Source organism: Trachinotus anak, unplaced genomic scaffold, assembly GCF_046630095.1.
Source record: "Trachinotus anak isolate AG129_WGS33_773 ecotype Australia unplaced genomic scaffold, CSIRO_AGI_Tana_v1 ptg000025l, whole genome shotgun sequence".
Taxonomy (NCBI): domain Eukaryota; kingdom Metazoa; phylum Chordata; class Actinopteri; order Carangiformes; family Carangidae; genus Trachinotus; species Trachinotus anak.
In genome coordinates, this window is record NW_027273876.1 from 5,375,557 (window position 1) to 5,394,679 (window position 19,123).

Here is a 19,123-nt window from a genome sequence, read left to right on the forward strand (position 1 = left end):
GCTTCGTTTGAAATATGGCCGCGCCACTGTTTATGATGTAGATTTGGTTGCTGTAAATTTTACGGGAGCAGTGAAATTGATGGATTGTGTAATATTTGTAGGTATTATGAATTGCCCTGGGAGCTGCCAGCCAGACCAGGGCCTTATATCAAACAAACAAACAACCTGTTTAACAAAGACATATTGACATTGTTCAAGTGTTTTGCAACTTTCATAGTCTCCTCTGACCCCAAATTACAACTTAAACCTCCCTTACAGATGAGGGATTGTGGGATATCTTAATCAAGGACATCCCCAAGGAGGCCACGTTACATACGTTCAACATGGACATCCTAAAGCAAGGGGTCAGCTATGATTTCCGGGTAATTGGAGTGAACGATTACGGCTATGGCTCTCCAAGTCTACCCTCTCCTTCTATATCTGGTGAGCTTTTATCTATCTGTTTTTAAAAAATTAATTGCTTTCATTTTCAAACTAAATTAAATTTCCTCAAGGTCATTCAGACATCACAGAAATATGGCCACAATGTTTCCAGAACAGTGAATTCTAATTTTCCATATTTTATTCAGCTCAAAAAGTGGCGCCTTTCTACGAGGAGTGGTGGTTCCTGGTCGTGGTGGCTCTTGTGGGGCTCATCTTCATCCTGCTGCTGGTTTTCATCCTCATTATCAGGGGACAGAGCAAAAAGTATGCCAAGAAGTCCGAATCAGGTGAGTGCACACAATTTCACAATTAAATGGAGCATTTAACAGTTATAGAAGCCTCATACCATTCTTCCAACCCAGTGGCACACAGGGCCAAGAATCTGATGACTTGACTTTTTCAAACACTTTATGCACAGACTTGATGATTTGCAGTTTTCAAATACAGAGCAGCAAACTTTTTTTTTTTTTTTTTTATGAGAGAGGTATGTTCTGATTTTGAATGAAACAGATAATTGAGTGAGTAGCGGGAGAACAAAAAAGGCAGGGAGGGAGAGGGAGTAGGGGGCATATTTGTCCATTCAGTGCAGCTCTGACATCAGCGGGTATTTCCCTCAGCTCAGCACTTCTGCAATGGCTGTTTAGCTGCCAGGCAGGGGAAGGGAGGGGGGTCCCTGCGGGTCACTGCCCATCTCTCTGACTGACAGGAAAAACAAGAGGTTCCTTCTCACTCCAACACAAAGACACTCTCAAAGCCTCCATATCCCCCTCTAGGAATCTGGCCCAGGCCGCTGGACCTACCCAGCATCCTTTCTCTTTCTGTGTGTTTGCGTAACCACCAATTGACCTCAAGTAGCCCTGGAGCAACCACGGAGGTCCTGGTCCCCATAAGTCTTGGGATGACTGAGAGTGTTTTTAACCTGTAACATGGCAAGAGCCAGCCTCTCCTGACATTAATCTACTGTAGAGCAGCATGGCAAGCTGTTTGATGAATCACGAGGGACACTTGGAGTTGAGGCAAAATAGTTGTGTTGCTGCCCGTTTGTGTGTGATCCACAGACAGTGTTTACACAGAGAGACACACTCATTTATCATGTTCTGAAGTGTTTTTCTACGTGCTTTTCTATGAGTTTATGTCATTTGCAGCCTTGAATGTGTGATGTTATTCGATAGGACATGTCCTTCGTCATTAGATATTTGACAAAATGCCTCTTTTCTATGTTTATTACGTTGTGTAACCTGTAATTGTTTCCATTGCAGTCCATATCTGTGATTTATTGCTTCAGTCTCATATTATTTATTATTATTATTTCTGTCACATTTTTTAATTATAGAGCTCATTGTGAGAGTTCCCTTCTTTGTCATTGTGTGTTTTTTATTAAGAAACAAAGCTGTAAGGCTTGAGACTTGGACATGAGTAAGACTCAAATGGAGCAGTTCATCATTTTGTGAAAATTGGTTTATTTGCATTCTTGCCAAGAGTTAGATGAGAAGGCCAATACCGTTCTCATATGTTAAAGTACAGCTACAGCCAGCAGCTGATTGGCTTAGCTAACAAAGACTGGAAACAGGGGGATGCAACTAGCCTTGCTCTGTCTGAAGGTAACAAAATCCACCTCCCAGGATCTCTAAGACTCACTAATTAACACCGCAGGCTGGCTCTACCCCCTGTTTCCAGTTTTTACACGAAGCTAAGCTAACCACCTGCTGGCTGCAGCTACATATTTGTGTTATTAATCTTTTCATCTAACTCTGGGCAAGTGAATAAGCATATTTCCCAAAATGATGGACTATTGCTGTAAGTCACAAAAATTAGAAACTGTAAAGTTTACCTGGACTTACTTCTATGAAATGTGAAAGCAAAAACAGTCAAGTCTCAAGGTTTGACCTTGTTAAAGTCTTGGAATAATGATATTTTGAAGAAGGGCATTACTCAGGTCCATCCATCCTCCCAAACACTAACCTGCCTGTCCATCTGGCCTGTGGTCACACAGTGACTCTCTACGTGTGTCCAGGTAACAACTCCAACTGCAACGCTCTGACACACGGAGACATGGTCAGCCTGGATGAAGGACGCTTCCCCGCTCTGGAGCTCAACAACAGACGGCTCTCTGTGAAAAACTCTTTCTGCAGGAAGAACGGCGTCTACACCAGGTCAGTAATCCACACGCCACCGCCGGCAGACGATATTTAAATTAGAAACTCATTTTATAGTCTAAATTAAATAACCATATGGAAAAAATAATTCCATTATCCATGAAAACTTCTGAAAACATTTTCAACCCTCCTCCTGACAACGTGGACGGATACTCACTCTTCCTGTTATTTAAAAGCAGCAAACAAACAGATTCTCTTTTAATGAGCTTCTGTATTCAGCACGAGTCCCCAGCTGTAAGATATGCAGCATGCTGAGACTATGGCCTTGTTTAAAGCCAATCACTCAGACTGACACCTGTGCTAAGAGCGCTGCAGGGACTGAGTCATAAATCCAAGTTTGGATCAGACTGTGCGCTCTGCATTAGATTATTAGAACCTGTTTAGGTAAGATGTGGATTAGCTGCAGTCGTGTTGCTGAAGACAGTTTTTCAGCACTGACTGTATTTCATATCATTCTGTAGTGTTACTGACTGGAGGAGACAGGTGCGCTCCTCCTGAGCCTCCTGTCTGTGTGCATATATTCATGAGTCTCCAAGTCCCTATTATAAAAAGTGCATTGTTTTGTGAATGAGAAAGTGATAAATTTGTTTGGGTGTGTGCGTCTGTATTTGTGCAAGTGAGTGTGACCTTGAGGACAGATCAAAGCAGGGCCCAGGTCTTTGAGGAGCTTCCAGACAGCTTCTTATTATATTCTCCAGCTTCAAGGGAGGAGGGGTGGGGGGGGGGGGGGTGTTGAAAGAATGCACAGATGTACTTTCAGAATCACCACTCTTTCAACTCAGCCCACAGAGGAGGAACTCATAAATCCCAACACCTGAGCCTCCGATTATAGATTAATGCTGCATCTTGATCTCCGGTCTCAGAATACCAAAGGCAGGATGAAGTTCTGTGCTTGATACTGGGATCAGAAATCAAACACATTCTTAATCCCGCTGCAGTCATTCGAATTCAGAGCTGTGTCAGACAGCTAATGCCATTCATGGTTGAATTTGGACAGAGATTTCTCTCTGTGTGGAGATCATTTGTCCAGAGCTTAACACAGAGGCCGATATGCGTGGCAGTGAATTCAATCGGCATCACAGGGAAATCAATGCAGTTCACTTTTGCTAAGTGACAACTTAATCGGTCACTACTTAAACTGCCAATATGCCTTTCTAGCACTGTAGAATAGTAACACTTACCTACAATTGACATATCTGTTGCACAGCACATCACAGCTTAGGTTGTTTTATATGATATTAACAGTCACAAGCACATAAACTCCTGCAATTCTGCTTGCAAATGTGCTGAGGTTCATCCAGGAGACGAGTGTTTTAACCGCTGTTATGATAAAGACGGAGGGATTAACAGCATCATTCCAGTGTGGCTTTGTATCATTCTCTTTAAGAAGTTTGAAACCTACTTTGACACACCAGTTTGGGGTTTAAGGAGGTCCTGGTGAAGTAATTCAGTGTAGATTAACGTGGTTTTAAAGACTCTTGAGTGACAAAGCTCCTGAACACTTCAGACATGTTAATAAGTCCCTACAGGCGACTGTAGCAAGAGGAGAGCCCGATAATGAGTAAAGACCGGGGGCAGATTTGATTTCACCCCCTGGTTCTCATTTCTTACCCGACATACTGCCGAGTGAATTTTAGCTGCGAGAGGATTAAGTGGACCCTTCTCTATGCGAGTGAGAGAGCTGATAAATAATTTACGCTTCGCTCGACAGCGACAGCGAATGAGGGTCAAGGAGAAGGGCTGAAAGTGGGCTGAGCTTCCTCAATGTTTTTAAACAGGCAGTTTATCATAATGTCCCAGCGGGCTCACAACACCACTTCTTCTCATTGGCTCCAGCTCTTTGTCTGACCGTGTCTTGAGGGGGTTCGCTGAAAGAACTGCTGAGGAATTCAAGTTGCTAAAGGTCACGGTGGAGAGAACACTGGGGAGTAAGCACAGATAGGAATTAAAAGATGTGATTAAGACTTTGTTGTGATGTTCTGTGAGTTGGACTGCATCGTGGAGGAATTGTATCTGGGGAAATTTTACCAGGCCCTTATTTTGAAATGTCACATTTACACTCATGTAGAGTGTTGCTGGAAAAGGAATTATGGGAGGATGCGGCTTTTATCTTGCTATAAGGATTAGATGATTAATAAATTAATCAATAGACGGACATTTTTATTATTATTATCATTTATTTACATAATATGACTGCATGCATAACCTCCAATCTTGTTTTCATACATAAAGATGAAATAATTGTGATAAGAGCAAGAAAAGTACAGAGGGTGTGCAGCCCAGTGAGGATTTACATTAATGCATCAATATGTATGGACAAACATGAAATATATACTTATGCATACATGTACAGTGTATCATACATATCCAAACAGGGTACAGTATGTACATTAATACTCATACACCCATCTGCATGTACCCATGCACATTCATTTCATCCACATCCTCTATCATTTCACCTTAAGTAGCAGCTGTTCAGCTCATCTTCTTTCAAAACAGTCAACATTGCCTCACATTTATTTGCTCCATTACTTTTTTCTTTTCATTTCTCTATACTTGAACTTCTCTTTTGCCTCCAGTTTCCTGTAATTATTTCAGAGAAGCTATTCTCAGTGTTGGAAGTAAATATTCATCATTTTTATCCAGTATCTCAGGGGGGAATTACACCTAATAAAACTCATAAAAGATCTGTATTTTCCTTCCAGCGTGATTCAGAGTGGTCGATTCGCATGACCAAAATATATGAAAATAAGTTTACATAGACATCTCCACACTTCATGCAACACTTAAATGACAGATACCTTAAATACAGCAGCTTTATCTTCAATACATATTCTTTCCATCAGTGTGAAGCCTTTTGATGTGTGCCAGTACAAATGTCCTCCCACTGATTAGTTTTTTTTTTTTTTTTTGGCTTTTTTGTGCCTTTATTGGATAGGGCAGTCAAGAGAGACAGGAAATGGGGAGGCGGAGAGAGGGGGAATGACACGGCACAGGATTCGAACCAGAGACGCCTGTAGTGAGGATTATAGCCTCAACACATGGGGCAGGTGCTCTACCAACTGAGCTAAACACCACCCCACTGATTAGTTCTTCTTTGTCTCCCATTTTTACCTTGCTCTTTTTTCTCCTAAACAACAGCCATATCAAACACTTCACTTAGTTCCTTTTTTTCCCACAGTGGAAAGGGATACAATCGGCCAAATGACTCTGCAGTTGACAGTGGATATTTATCGGCTCTGGCTCTGATCAATGTAACACAACGCCCGGGTGAACCCACTAATTTTTTTTTTACCCTTTTTCCTGCTGTGACATCATTCAGAGCACGGAGATGCTGCAAACAGTCCTGTCACCTGCCCAGCACAGTGCTGTTACACCAGAAACGCCACAGCTACTCTGTGCTCGGGGACAGAAGTGTGAGCTGCAGCCCCAAAATAAGTTTTTAAAACACACAATCACTGATCGGAGGCTCCAACACTGCTGGAGCACCAACCCGGAGTTGAGATGTGACAGATCCATTTTGCAGCGGCTCACTTTTCCCACCCTGCGTCTGTGTGTGTGCTCTGCTCCTTGCAGTTTTGTGTGTCCTCAGTGTGAACAGAAAGATGGACTCAACTCACCATGGAAAAAGGGCCAATCTGCTTTCATTAGTGGGTTTACCCACTTTTAAAAAACCCACTTACACCCACTAATTTGGTGGAAAAAGGGTGTAATTGTGTTGCCATTGCCAGCGAAGAAACATATTTTTCTGGAGTCTCAAGAAATATGTTATTTGTTCCATCTGAGAAATGCCTCATACCTTCTCAGTCAATATATTGTATGTTAAGGTTGGAGCTAATTAGGAAGCGGCACATTTTAGTATTTCCTGGCATTTTACCGACTAAATAATGGATCTGTTCAGTAACTGATAATTGGAAAAAATGTTCATTGATGTTATGTTGTTTACTGTAATTACCCAGTTCTATGAAGACATGTGAGTTTCCCATAATTCATAAACACTGAGCTATCACTGTCTCCAGCAGACAGACAGATTTGCTCTGTGGAGAGTTTTATCTTGTGTAGTGGCTGCAGCTCTCATCACAGTCTCCCATTCTTTGCCCGACTCTTGAGCTCTGTTGAACATCTCCAAACATACACATACTCAGAGGCGTCACACAAATTAGCACAACTGTTGTACATTGTATGTACGGTACATAAGTGGCTCTCTATTTTACACTCTCTACTCCTCCACTCAAATGAGACGAATTAACTCTTAATCTAGTTTAATAGAATCCATCGAGGGTAATTGAATTGCAGCTTGCATTATGATTTCCCAGTGGGGTTATTTCCATTTTGTCCACGCCACACTCAAAACAGCTCCCCTTGTGAAAACTGCTGGAATTCACCCACAGCATTTTTGAAATGCTTTCAAAACATATTTATTTGGAAAATACTTATGCAAATGTGGTTTCAACGTGTAAAGCAGCCGTTTGTGCCGCAGCAGCAGCTCCACTGGCAGCGACTGGCGGCCGACACTGCGGCCTGGAAAGTCAACAGGAGTCAGTATGTCCCAGTAGTCTCAGCCAAACCAGCACCAATCAGCAGAAACAGATGGGTGTTTGTTTAGCAGGACCGGGGACACTGGAAAGTACGGAGGAGCTTAAGCACAGAGAGCTTTTTTTTTTTCTTTCCTCTCATATTTACTTAAAGAAGCCCTGACAAGAGCACACCATTTTAGGAATTGTTTTTCCAGGATTTCATCTTTCTCTGCCCTCATTTTTCCTCATTCCATCTTTCTCTCAGCTTTCACTTACACTCAACACCTCTCCTCACCACACACTCCCTTCAAGGATCCTCCCTTTGCTCGTCGCCATCACTTAAACTCTTTAAACTCACACCTGAGTGGCATATTTAATCACCGCAGCACGCCGCTGACAGTTTAATCCATGCCATCACTCACGTAGGCTCTGATAACATTTGCCAGAGCAAAAGCCTAAGGCTGCCATTTGTGTAATGACCCCTTGAGCGCCGCACAAGTTCAATTTATAATTTAGTCACAAGGGCCCGGTGGTTTGACATTCCACAGCCCACAGTGAGGAGCGAATCAGGGGGAATCATTCATTCCAGGAGAGACTGACTGTAGGCAGCCGTCTCATGAGTGTCCCATGATTCTCATCAAGCTGCACTCCTACACACACAGACTGTGATACATGTGAACTTGAAAGGAAGCGCTCGCTCGCTGTTGTGTGAGACATTAGTGGGAATGAAGAAGACCCAGAGTCATCGCTTAATTTGCTTGTTTATCAGAATCTGCTTTAATGTTGTTTCTGAATGCAAATAAAGAATGATCTTGAAGGGTAATTATGTGAACTTAGGTCTTATTTGCATAATTTTGACTGTGGTTTCTGTCAGTTGTGATAGCATTGTGCTCAGTAATTACTGAGATACAGGAGTGTGGCAACATCAATACAGGAAGACAGACGAGGGGTTAGAAGATCAGACCGGCTGTAAACAAACCAGTTATTTTAAAGGTTGTTTTTTTGATAGTTGATGGTAGAGAGAGACAGAAGACACAGAGGGTGACATGGCTGAAATGGTAACGGGAGTAACATACAACAAAGGGTACCAGCTTGCATCCAACTGTGGATGTTGTGTCCTTGACTACTAGGCCACAGGGACTCTAGACTACACAAGGTAACAGTTCAGCCAGAATATCTTACCTTATCTGAAGATAAACCTGAAGGTGAGATCCCCTGATAATCCCTAACTGCACCGGAAAACTGTGTACTGTATTAATTCTACCGTTTAACACAGGTGTTCGACCTGTGTTGGACCTGCCACCCTGCTTCTCAATAATGAATTAAAAGCAAATTCATTTCCATCCCTAATAGCAATCCCTGTTCACCAAAGGCAGGCAGAGTCCAACCCGTGTCCAATCATGGTCAAGAGGAAGATTGTGAAGGAGGGTCGGCTGATGTGGGTTGACTCATACATATAGACCTTTGACCTTTGGGGTATAAACCTGGTGTTTGTCTGATCGTCTGACTTCATGATTACTGAGAGGAATGATGAAAATAAGACTGGAAATGTCCTTTAACTTTTTTTGTTTGGTTGTCATGAAATGCCAAAACAATGTAAGGCTGAACAAAATTCTTCAGTGAAGGACGACAACCATCTGTATTCATCTGATAGTTTACCTCTGTCCTTTGTCCAGGTCTCCTCCCAGACCCAGTCCAGGCAGTCTTCACTATTCCGACGAAGATGTCAGCACAAAATACAACGACCTGATCCCTGCAGAGAGCAGCAGCCTGACTGAAAAACCCTCAGAAATCTCAGACTCACAGGTGCAGTAGCAACAGATCTTTTTTTTTTTTGTTCTCTGTCTTGTATGGTCTCTGTATGTCAAACGTCTGTCTGTCTGCATAAAGTGTGTATTTGTTTTGTGTTTGTACCTGTCTGTGTGCGCATAGTCATCTCCTCCTTGACTTGCTCAGGAATTCAGCTTTGCATTGTCAGCCGGTCAGTGTTTTGTGTCAGTTCATACTGTCCACATGGCGTCCTCTCTCTCTGTCATTCACCTGGATGCATTTGACTTGCAGAGGTGTAGCTGCACATGGAGAGATGAGAGATTAATGACTCTGCTCGCTGGTGGCAAAGCAGTTTTTAGACCGGGCACTGACCTGTGCAGAGTGTTGTCTGCCAGCCTCCACCTGAGATCCAGGCCACTGCACTTTTCATGTCAGACGCACGGCAAAATTTATTCCAGAGCCTGTCGTGTACTGGTGGTTGCTGCTCCGTCCACGCAGCCTATCCAAATTTCCTACTAGATTTTCAGTAAGTAAGGTCAGACTCAGGAAAAATCATCTCTGTTCAAAACTATTGGCTTTTTCACCCTGGCTCTTCTGCTGTGGTGGAGCCACAGATTAGCTTCATTAGCATTAAAATCAATCTATTTTGGGTCTTCTGAGCAGATGCTGTCAGGACTGACAGATGAGTAACAACTATTGCTAGAATGCCTGACTTGTGGTGTTTGCTATGCACGGAGACAAACTACTTTTGCCCAGTGAGTGAGTGTAATTGATAAATTGTACCTTCCTCTCTGCCTCTCTCCATCTCTCCATTGATCCGTCTTTGTGCCGCCCTCTCTCATGTCTGTGATTCTCTGAGTTCCGTCGTTTTTTTCAGAATGGATTTTTCCTTTATTCCCCCCTGTACTTTGATCGACGTTGTTTCTTTTCCTCTGTGCATATATGTTGTTTCTGTTTTTGCTTATATCACCTCCTGCCCCCAGCTCTGTGGTTTAGGGTGAACCACCTTGCGGTCCTAGTCAGATGAAAGCATCAGACAGGTCCTGAATTCCCTTTCTTTCAGACTTCCTTCAGTTTTTTCTTTCGTACAGGAATTCTTCACTCGAGGCATTTCCCAAATTATCCTGGAACATCTTTCAGCTAAATGCATCTCCGCAGCCAGAAATCTCTCCCCACCTGACCTTATCAAGACCTGAGTCCTGTTTCCAGATCAAATGAAAATCTCCCCACAATGAATTGCTACGGACAGGACCTTTCGCGGCCTGATAACATCCACTCAAATGAAGCATTTCGACATTTCATCACCTGTCTGACATATCTACCGTTCGCACTTGTGTATTGTCAAACATGGCCGTGATGTAGTAACTGGCCCCTGACAACGTCTGCCTGCTGCCACGCTGCACATTCAAGGTGCTGATGTTAGCTTTGATGGGATAAAACACACAGAGGCCTGACTGTTACGCTGCGGCTCCACTGCCATACCCCTGACAGGCCACCGTATCAGCACCCAATGGCGCTTTGGAAAAATCCAGGAATGCTCTTTGAAGTTTTATTGAGCGGATAACTTTGAGCTATCAGTATGCCATTGTGCTGTCTGTCCTCATTAATCCCCAGGGCCTCGGCCAGCAGGTATAAGTTGACTATTGTGCTCCTCCTCAAGAGGGGATTTGGAAGAAGCTAACATTGACTTGGCAGAGCAACAAGGCCACCATTACTGCTCCGCTGCCCTGCAGGTAGACGCCTATTGACTTTTTTCCTTCGGTGTACAGGCTTTCTCATCTTCTAAGGTCGTCTCTGTTGCAGCGTCTTTGTGTTTCATTTAAGGCTGAAACCAGTCGAGGACAGATGATCTCATCTCTGAGTCAGAGATGGATTGTAGATTATGCTCTCTCTGCAGAGTGGCATTCCGTGGGAGAGAGATGAAAATGTCTGCTTACTCTCACATGCTTTCTCTTTCTCCACCCTCTCTCTCTCTCTCCCTCTCTCTCTCTGGGCTACTGTAGCTTTACTGGCCGGGGTTCAACTGAGAATACTGTCTGTAATGTTTGGATTGTCTCTAGTGACAACACACCACTTTGTTTTGACTGGCCCCAGTCTGACGTATGATGTCATAACCCAGAATAAATGAAAATTAAGAGCCTGAATAAATTGGATTTTATTTTTAATAATTTCATGGCATGTGTACAAAAGAGAGGGAGGTGGAAATGGCAGGCAAAAGGGAGGGAGGGATGATGCAGATGAAAACTAACCTCTAGTCCCACAAACTACAGACATATGACATGTTTAAAAAATGCTTCCATCACTCTCATTAAAGTGAGTCCACCAGTCTTGAACAGCTCTAATGCTGGCTGTATCCCTGCCCTGATGCAGGCAACAGGCAGCTCAGTATGCAGCCAAACACATATTTTTTCCTCCCCTCTTTTTTTTCCTACACAGAAATAGCTAAAAGAAAATGTACTGTGAATGTCTCTGGACTTTAATCCCCCTGCAGCCCCACATATACTGTTATTGTCTTTGTCTCAGGGGATCCCCGCTGTGTTCACTTCATCAATGAGAGTGACATAGACAGCCCCCCGGCCCCTCCCCCATTTCTCCCCCTCCTCTTTAAAATAATCCATAACTAGAGGACAAAGGACTGACCCACTCGGTGGTATTGGGGTATGCATCAATGTTTTTGAGGGGGAGTGGGTGGGGGTGGGAGCCCTCTGCTCGCCAGGAGATTGTTGTTTTGATATAAACCTGAGGAAAGTAAAGTTATTTACAAAGCATTTTAACAACTGCTTGATTGTAAGGTGTTTAATGGAACAGATTTAGCCATAGTTGCAAGTAAAAACAATACAGCCTCTGAGATGACAGCATATGCCAAGGTCAAAGGTCAAAGTTCATTGAGATAGATTGTCTGAACACCTGCCTTATGTGCTGATAATGACCAGTTCATCTCCTATAAATGTTACCTTTGGCCCATATTTGTTACACCTCCACTGTCGTGTATTTCTCCTTGTTTTCTGTCTCCCATGTTCTTCTCCTTCCTACATTGTTAGCGACTGTAAACAAGAACACAGGGCAACTTTATTACACTGCTGATAAAACAAACTACTGTCAAGAGGTTTCAACAGTTAATTAGATCTGTTTCTCTGCCTAATTTAACATCGTAATGATGAAAAAATGTTTAATAATTGACACTGGCAGGCTGGCATATGTCTGTCTTATCCTTGCATAAACAAGACGGTGGTTCCCTCGAGGCTGAAGTGCAACGCTGCATTTCATGCCCAAAGCCCGTTTCTTTCACAGAATTCAGCTCCGTTAATTATCTTGTAATGAGTTGAAGTAAGGAGCTGTATCACCTGCCACGCTGAACCCACAGGCAAATTTTGGATCCGTGAGTCTGTGAAAGGCCGGTGGTGAAGCAAAATCAGACAGGAGGACGGATCAGAGGGGGTGGGGCTACTTTTACGTAGAACATCTCAAGAGTCAGAACATCTGTTGCGCACACTTCACGGCCAAGCACTGAAGACAGGAGTAGGACGCAATTCACCATGTCAACACTTGGTCTGCACTCACTCTTTCCCCACTACCACGCCACACACACACACACAACCAGAATGGTGTTTCATCTCTCAATGCAGTGTTAATTCTTTTAGAGTGAGGTAATACCACTTAAAGTGGCTCAGTGTGTCTTGTCAGTCCACTGTGAATGGATCTTGTTATAGTGTTGTTGTGTTGCTAAACACGCTGGTATGATTGGAATGCTTTTTGCAACACTGGTTGGCCTCAAGTGTTTACAACAACAATATTACAAAATGGACACAAACACACACAAGCAATGATGCGTCTCTCCTCGTTGAGAGGAACGACTGTGAAGGAAAGTAAAAGGAAAAATAAAATGTGAACATTGTGATTGATTTCAGAAAACATTGCTGTGCACAATGTCTGCCTTTGGTTAATTTGAGAAAAAGAAGGGGGGGAGGGGAGTAGAGTGGGGGGTGGGGGGGCACTTTCCTTTGTTTAGAATCAAAGAGGATGAAAAAAAAAAGCAGGGCCGTTGTTCTTATAATTCAACCCAAGCACTTTCTGTTTGGACGTTTATAAACTCTGCTGACATGCAACAAAAGAAAAGCCTTTATATAGGGGTCTGGCACAGGAGACGTGAACCACGTCGAGGCAAGGGGGAGGGTCTGAGACCACCACCATATGTGTCACATATGTGCTGTGCAATATCCAGCGAAGGATCTGTGCTCTGGAGTGTATTCTCAGTCGAGTGCGTGCCAGCAGCCATGTTTCTTGTATCAGGAGATGGAACATGATGATAATGAAACAGTCATGAGAAAAGAAAGACAGACTTTGTCTCCTCACTCTTAAATTGCCTGTGCGGGAAATTATCCTGTGACAATTTTGGCAAAGTCGACCGTGCATTAGTTCATTGTAGCCCGGTGATTAATCACAGGCTTGCCGGCCAATTGGCAGCTTCCTTTTATTGCAATTAGTTGACCATGAGCAATACCCATCAAGTATCCAATAATCACGCTACTTTTTTAGTCCGACACATGGAATGTTACTTGAGGTGAATACAATAGTGTTTCCAGCGCAGCCTGCAGCAAGGTGGAGGGTCAGTGACAAGAATGTGCTGAGGATTATGATCATGTCTTTACAGATGGCTTGAGTGGAATTCAAACTGACATGAAACATGAAAAAAACCAAACTCTCCTTCCTTCTTAGTGAACTCTTAAAATCAATTGTTTCCTGTGCACAATCTGTTTTTTTTGTTTTGTTCATCTTTTATCAGCTTTTCACTCCATTCACACAGAATGGCACAAAAGGATCTATACATATATATATGTATATATATTTCTGGTATTACCATCATCATGACTGGGCCATTTGAATCATTCTGTTATGGTGATGTACTGTAAAACCCATTGTTCTGTTCACCCATAGGAGGCGCTGGTGTTTTCATATGGGACAGGTGGCCTACATACACTTCCACTGCATTTGGTGAGGTTCCTGTGGCTGCCTGCTTTGAATGTCTTTTTTTTTTTTTTTAGCCTGATAGGTGACTGGTTCCTAATGCAACTCCCCATCCAATCCTCTCCCTGAGATTCCCATTATGGGTTTTTATGTGGTCCACTGTGCTGTACAACACCAAACCCCATCTTGCTGGTGTGGTGTGGATACAAAGATCTTATAATCAGACTGGTTAAAACCCTGTAGATAAATTGATCTCTGCCTTTGTCTGTTTTTCAGTGCACGCTTCAGTAACAAGTCATCCTTCAGTCATCATGCTTTGACCATCTTTGACCATTTTTGATGTCCACGTGTACCCGTGCTGTGTAGTAAATGTGTGTGTATGTGTGTGCATGTGTGTGTTGTTCAGACAGGGGTGATTGTGAATTGATGACTCTACTCAGAATAATTCAATAACTTCATGTTCATTTACATTTATAGCCTCAGCATCTCTAACTGCTCCCCATGGAAACACTGCACAACCTCCTCCCTTCTAACTCCATCACTCAGTGCTTCTTCTTCTGCTGTCTCTCACAGGGCAGCGACAGCGAGTACGAGGTGGACCCCAACCGACAGAAGACCCACTCCTTCGTCAACCACTACATAAGTGACCCCACCTACTACAACTCATGGCGCCGCCAGCAGAAGGGCATATCCCGGGCGCAGGCGTACAGCTACACCGAGTCTGAGTCAGGTGACCCAGATCACTGCGCCCCGCCACCGCTGCCTCCTCTACCTCCACTGCCGCCCCAACTCAGTTCACCAAGCCCCCAGCCGCAGCAGGCCCAGGGCCAGCCCCAGGGCCAGGGCAGCCTGTTTAGGCCCAAAGGTAGCCGGACTCCCACCCCCTCCCAGCAGAGCTCCAACCCCCCAAGCCAGCACAGCACCCTCTACAGGCCCCCCAGCAGCCTAGCTCCAGGCTCACGGGCCCCCATTGCTGGCTTCTCCTCCTTTGTGTGAAAAATGCTGAAAGGGACATAGAGATTTCTGGAAATATCTACCAACCCAACTTGCATTGAAGGAGAGCATAGCATCGCATAACGCGCAGTCAACCCGATCAAGTCATTCACATCTTTCCTCCTTTTCATTACTTTTCTTTTCTCTCTTATTTCACATTGTTTCTCTTTTGCAGCCTGGATACAAGCGGAACAACACTATGAGACTTTTTGGAGCACTTTTTTTTGTGTAATGTGTGCAAGTGTGCCAGTTTAGACTTTGATTTCTCTCACCAGTTGATAAAATACCTTCTGCTCTGCAACATCTAGTCACTTTTTGTTTTGCTATTTGAACTATTTGCATGACTTTTGCTTACATTTATTTCCTCCTGTTCTTTTTTTTTGTTTTTTTGTTACTGTTTTGGAACACAGTGGAATGGTAATCTCTTTGATTCTGTACAAAGTCACAAGAATCTTTGGAAACACACATATAAATGTACATATATATAGTAGATGTACTTAGACGACAAAATCATGCCAGTGCAGACTCGTGCATTGATGGAGACTGATATAAAAATATGATGGAGCCATATTGTGGAGGTGAAAAGGACAAGTGCTTGTTTGGATGGCCTGGATGTAAAAACAAAAAAAAAGAGATAAAAGACAGACTTGGATGTGGAATTCATGCCAAATCAAACAAATTCTGACATGTGGGCTGGGAGGGTTTGAAGCGGACATTTGGAGAAATAATCATGTGTTGTCATGGAAACAGCTCTCCGGCCTTTAGCACACAAACACACAGGGAAGTTGGACAACATTTGGCCACAATGGGTCGAATGTCAGCGACTGCTGTGCCTGAAGGATCTTGCGGATATATGAGTGTATATCTGTTAAAGTGAAAGTGTTTAAAGTCTTTTTTGTGAGTGTGTTCCAGTGAATCAAAGATGCCTTGATAGAGAAACACTTATTTATGATATCTGGCACCAACCGTGACTGAACCACTGACGGTGCTCTTGACCGTGGCATCGGAAACCGTAACGGCTGGCCCTCGCGCTACGAGAGCCATCTTTTAATCCTGACAGATATGGGTGCAGTGAATTTATTTGCATACACAGCCCATATTTTTTCCCACCCTTTTGCTGGCTCACATATACACTCACCAGTCTCATTCTGCACGTCTACTGAAAACGCTTTGAAAACCAAGAGTGTCAAAAACTTTTCTGAAGTGGTGCGGGACTGTCACAGCTGCTCAAATGTTAACAGTGTGATTCTGATAGAAACAAAGAGGATTTTTATCTGTTTCTTCCCCTGCTGGTATAACTCCTGTCTATCACTGACCACTATCACGGGGCAGCGCTGAGCCTGCGCCAGGAGATGATGTCATTGGATTGCCTCACCTCTTTCCCTTTTGTGTAATCAAACGCTGTGTACTATTCAGGTGTGACTGTACTGTCCCAAATGCTAATGCACGTGTGCGTGTGTGTGTGTGTGCGCGCGCGTGTGTGATTACACTTCTTGTGCATAAGCTTTACAGATCATTCACTGTGTGTCTGGTTATAAAGAGACTGTCCTGCAGCAACTGTAAACCTGCCTGGAGAAACGCCACACAGGGTCGGCAGCGTGTAGCCGCCTGCCGGGCGCACTCATAACGCTATAGTGAAGACTCAGTGGTGTGTTCCTAGTTTCCATAGTTCAAAAAAAAAAAAAAAGTTTAAAAAAATCATCTACTTATTTTTTTTTTTCTCTCTCTGTGGGGTGATTTCATTGTACGCAACAAAAGCTTATCATGCAGAATCTGAATGAATATATGATCACAGTACATTTCTGAAATAAATTATTTTTCAATGTTAACTTTTCTGGTGCTCAATATTTAACTGTGTGGGGGAGATAGAGGGAGGGGGAGACTGTAGATGACAGGACGGATGGAGGCAGTTGCTGAGGGGGAAATTCAGATTACATAACTATTGTAACGCAGACTAAAGCTACATTTAAACCAACAATAGCTCTTGAAATGCAGGGTCCTCATTCATTTCAATGCAACGATATGCAAAGAAAATCATATTACGATTATTTTGGCAGATATTGGAATTGCAATATGACTCACTGTTTCACTGGGAATAGTCATTTTTGCATTTGATATTCACTGAAAAAAATATAGAAATGATGATGATATGTTTTTTGTTGGTGCTTCAACCAAACAGACATGTTCCTGGAGAATATGATTTGTAGGCCGGGACGTCTCTGTAGCACCACAACGCTTCATTTATGGGCTGTTGCGGCACATTTTACCTTTATCTAGAAAATTGCAGCTCCTATGATTTGGATGTTGCACTTGGCCACATTGCAATTTGGATAATATTTTGATTAATTATGCAGCCCTACTGGCAACTTTTACCACAACCCGGTGCTACACGGCCTCCCCCACACGCCGCAGTCTTCTCATTTTCAGTAACACACACTTAGCAACGCCTCTTCCACTGCAAACCTGCTCAGTGCAATCACCACTCGCTGTCACGCCGAACAAAACAATATCAACATGGTGACTACACAGCAGTAGTCTCCTATCCCGTAATGAATGTAACTCTAGTTATGAAGCCCCCCTCCCCACCGCCATCGGTCCACATCGCAGAGTAAATGAAAGAATGTAAACACAATTACTGCTGTGAATATAATCAAACCATGATTTGGCCTGATCACAAACAATACTTTCTAACTAAACCTGATTTCATCTTCTCAACGGCACCTGCAGCAACACGTCCACATAAACACGACCTCCTGCGTTCCTTTGACACGGGCCTATTTTCAGTCTGAATGTGGCTTTAATTAGTATTTCCATGAAAACAGTGAACGTGTTAAATGCCCAGCGTCGTATGTATTGCATCAACTTTGACCACAATCGTAAGGGAACAAAAGGTTTTCCTTTAAAGAAAAATGTGAGACTGCACAATATTGGCAAAGTTCTACGTGTGAATGTTTTGCACATGCACACAAGGAGGATCTGTCGAAGCCTAATTAGTGGATGAAATTCCACCTAACATTAGAGTTTATTCAGGGCAGCAATAAATTGGATCAGTGCAGATGCTGTGAAATCCCGTTATCTGGTTTCAAATGTCCCCTCCTGACTTCTTCATCTTCCTCTTCGCTCCCTGATAACCACAATTCATTAGCTCATCAGTCATTCTTTAGTTGGCTAAACTGCCTTAGTTGGCTCTTAAACCCCTCAGACTGCACATTAAGTGATATCTGCACAAGAAATGTGTTGGAAATATATATTTTTTAAAACGTAGCTGAACTCAGAGACACATTCTTGGGCGACAGAAGCACATGTACAGTTTCAGATGGTGTTAGGTGCTAATTGGATCACAGTCAACTAGATCCAGGGCTAACCTACTAAACACATAGGCAAGAGAAGAGAGGAGATTAGACGGGATAGGACAGAACAGGGAATTGGAGCGAGTGTGTCCAGAGCGGCTAATCCCTTTTTTGAAAAACACATGGGAAATTTCCCTTTGACAGAAGAATCACAGACAGGAGGCATTTGGAGCTGAAATGTTCATTTCCCTATGTCTTTCTTTCCCTCTCCCTCGGGAAATGAGCGACAGAGAAAAGAACGAGCCGGTGGTCCCTGTTAAAAAGGGAGACCAAGTACTAAATGGCCCTGAGCTTTGAGAACCCACAGTTGAAATATTAAAGGATTCAGACAGAAGGTGTAGTTCAAAGGAGTTTGAAACCCTGGATTTAATTGCCTCATTTGTGAGCTTCTCTGAGGGTGGTTGGGGGATTTGAAGAGGATATGCTGGCAATTGGAGAAAGGATACTAATTTGAGAAAAGGGATGTTCCCTGAGTGCCGCTCATGAACGCCTCTCTAATGTACTGTTTGGTGGTTGCTTAAATTGGTTTCTGACTTGATGTGCATTATGGGAAAGAGCACGAAAGTGACCGTAGACATTTTGGTAAGTCAAATTGCCCCAAGCCAACCTCACTGTCGCCCTCCCTGCAGTTCGTGGACGGACACCACAGTTTCCACAGTGTGTGGCTCTAGCAAGATCTACTTAGAGACCCGAGGCAGCTGAAAATTGTGACAGAAATTGCTGAAATTGTTGGATGAAGTCATATTTAATCTGAGTTATTTTCATCACTGTGTTGGTTTGTCCAGTTGACAAGTTTCCCCTGGAAAAAAAAGGAGTCCCTCATGTCCTTATTTCTTACTGTTGCCTTTCCAGGCTGCATGCATTATATAACATATAACACAAAGCCACACGAGGAGGCCATAATTGAATGAGGGGCCCACTTCAGGGTAATGCACCATCAAAGATTTGT

General features: G+C 43.3%; 1 protein-coding gene across 8 annotated transcripts in view; it reads left to right on the top strand.

Annotated features, from left to right (window-relative positions):
- The window catches only part of sdk2b (sidekick cell adhesion molecule 2b), a 253,404-nt gene extending 236,751 nt beyond the window's left edge, over positions 1-16,653 (top strand). For 4 of the 8 annotated variants that reach the window (XM_071462774.1, XM_071462772.1, XM_071462776.1 and 1 more), the window contains 6 exons: positions 259-423; positions 570-710; positions 2,417-2,576; positions 8,773-8,902; positions 13,802-13,858; positions 14,405-16,653. In XM_071462774.1, coding sequence (XP_071318875.1) covers positions 259-423; positions 570-710; positions 2,417-2,576; positions 8,773-8,902; positions 13,802-13,858; positions 14,405-14,827 — 1,076 coding nt within the window. In that variant the 3' untranslated portion in view covers positions 14,828-16,653. The remainder of the gene's footprint in view (positions 1-258; positions 424-569; positions 711-2,416; positions 2,577-8,772; positions 8,903-13,801; positions 13,859-14,404) is intronic. The other 4 variants (XM_071462777.1, XM_071462778.1, XM_071462773.1 and 1 more) reach the window with 3 other exon arrangements.
- The last annotated feature ends 2,470 nt before the right edge of the window (positions 16,654-19,123 follow it).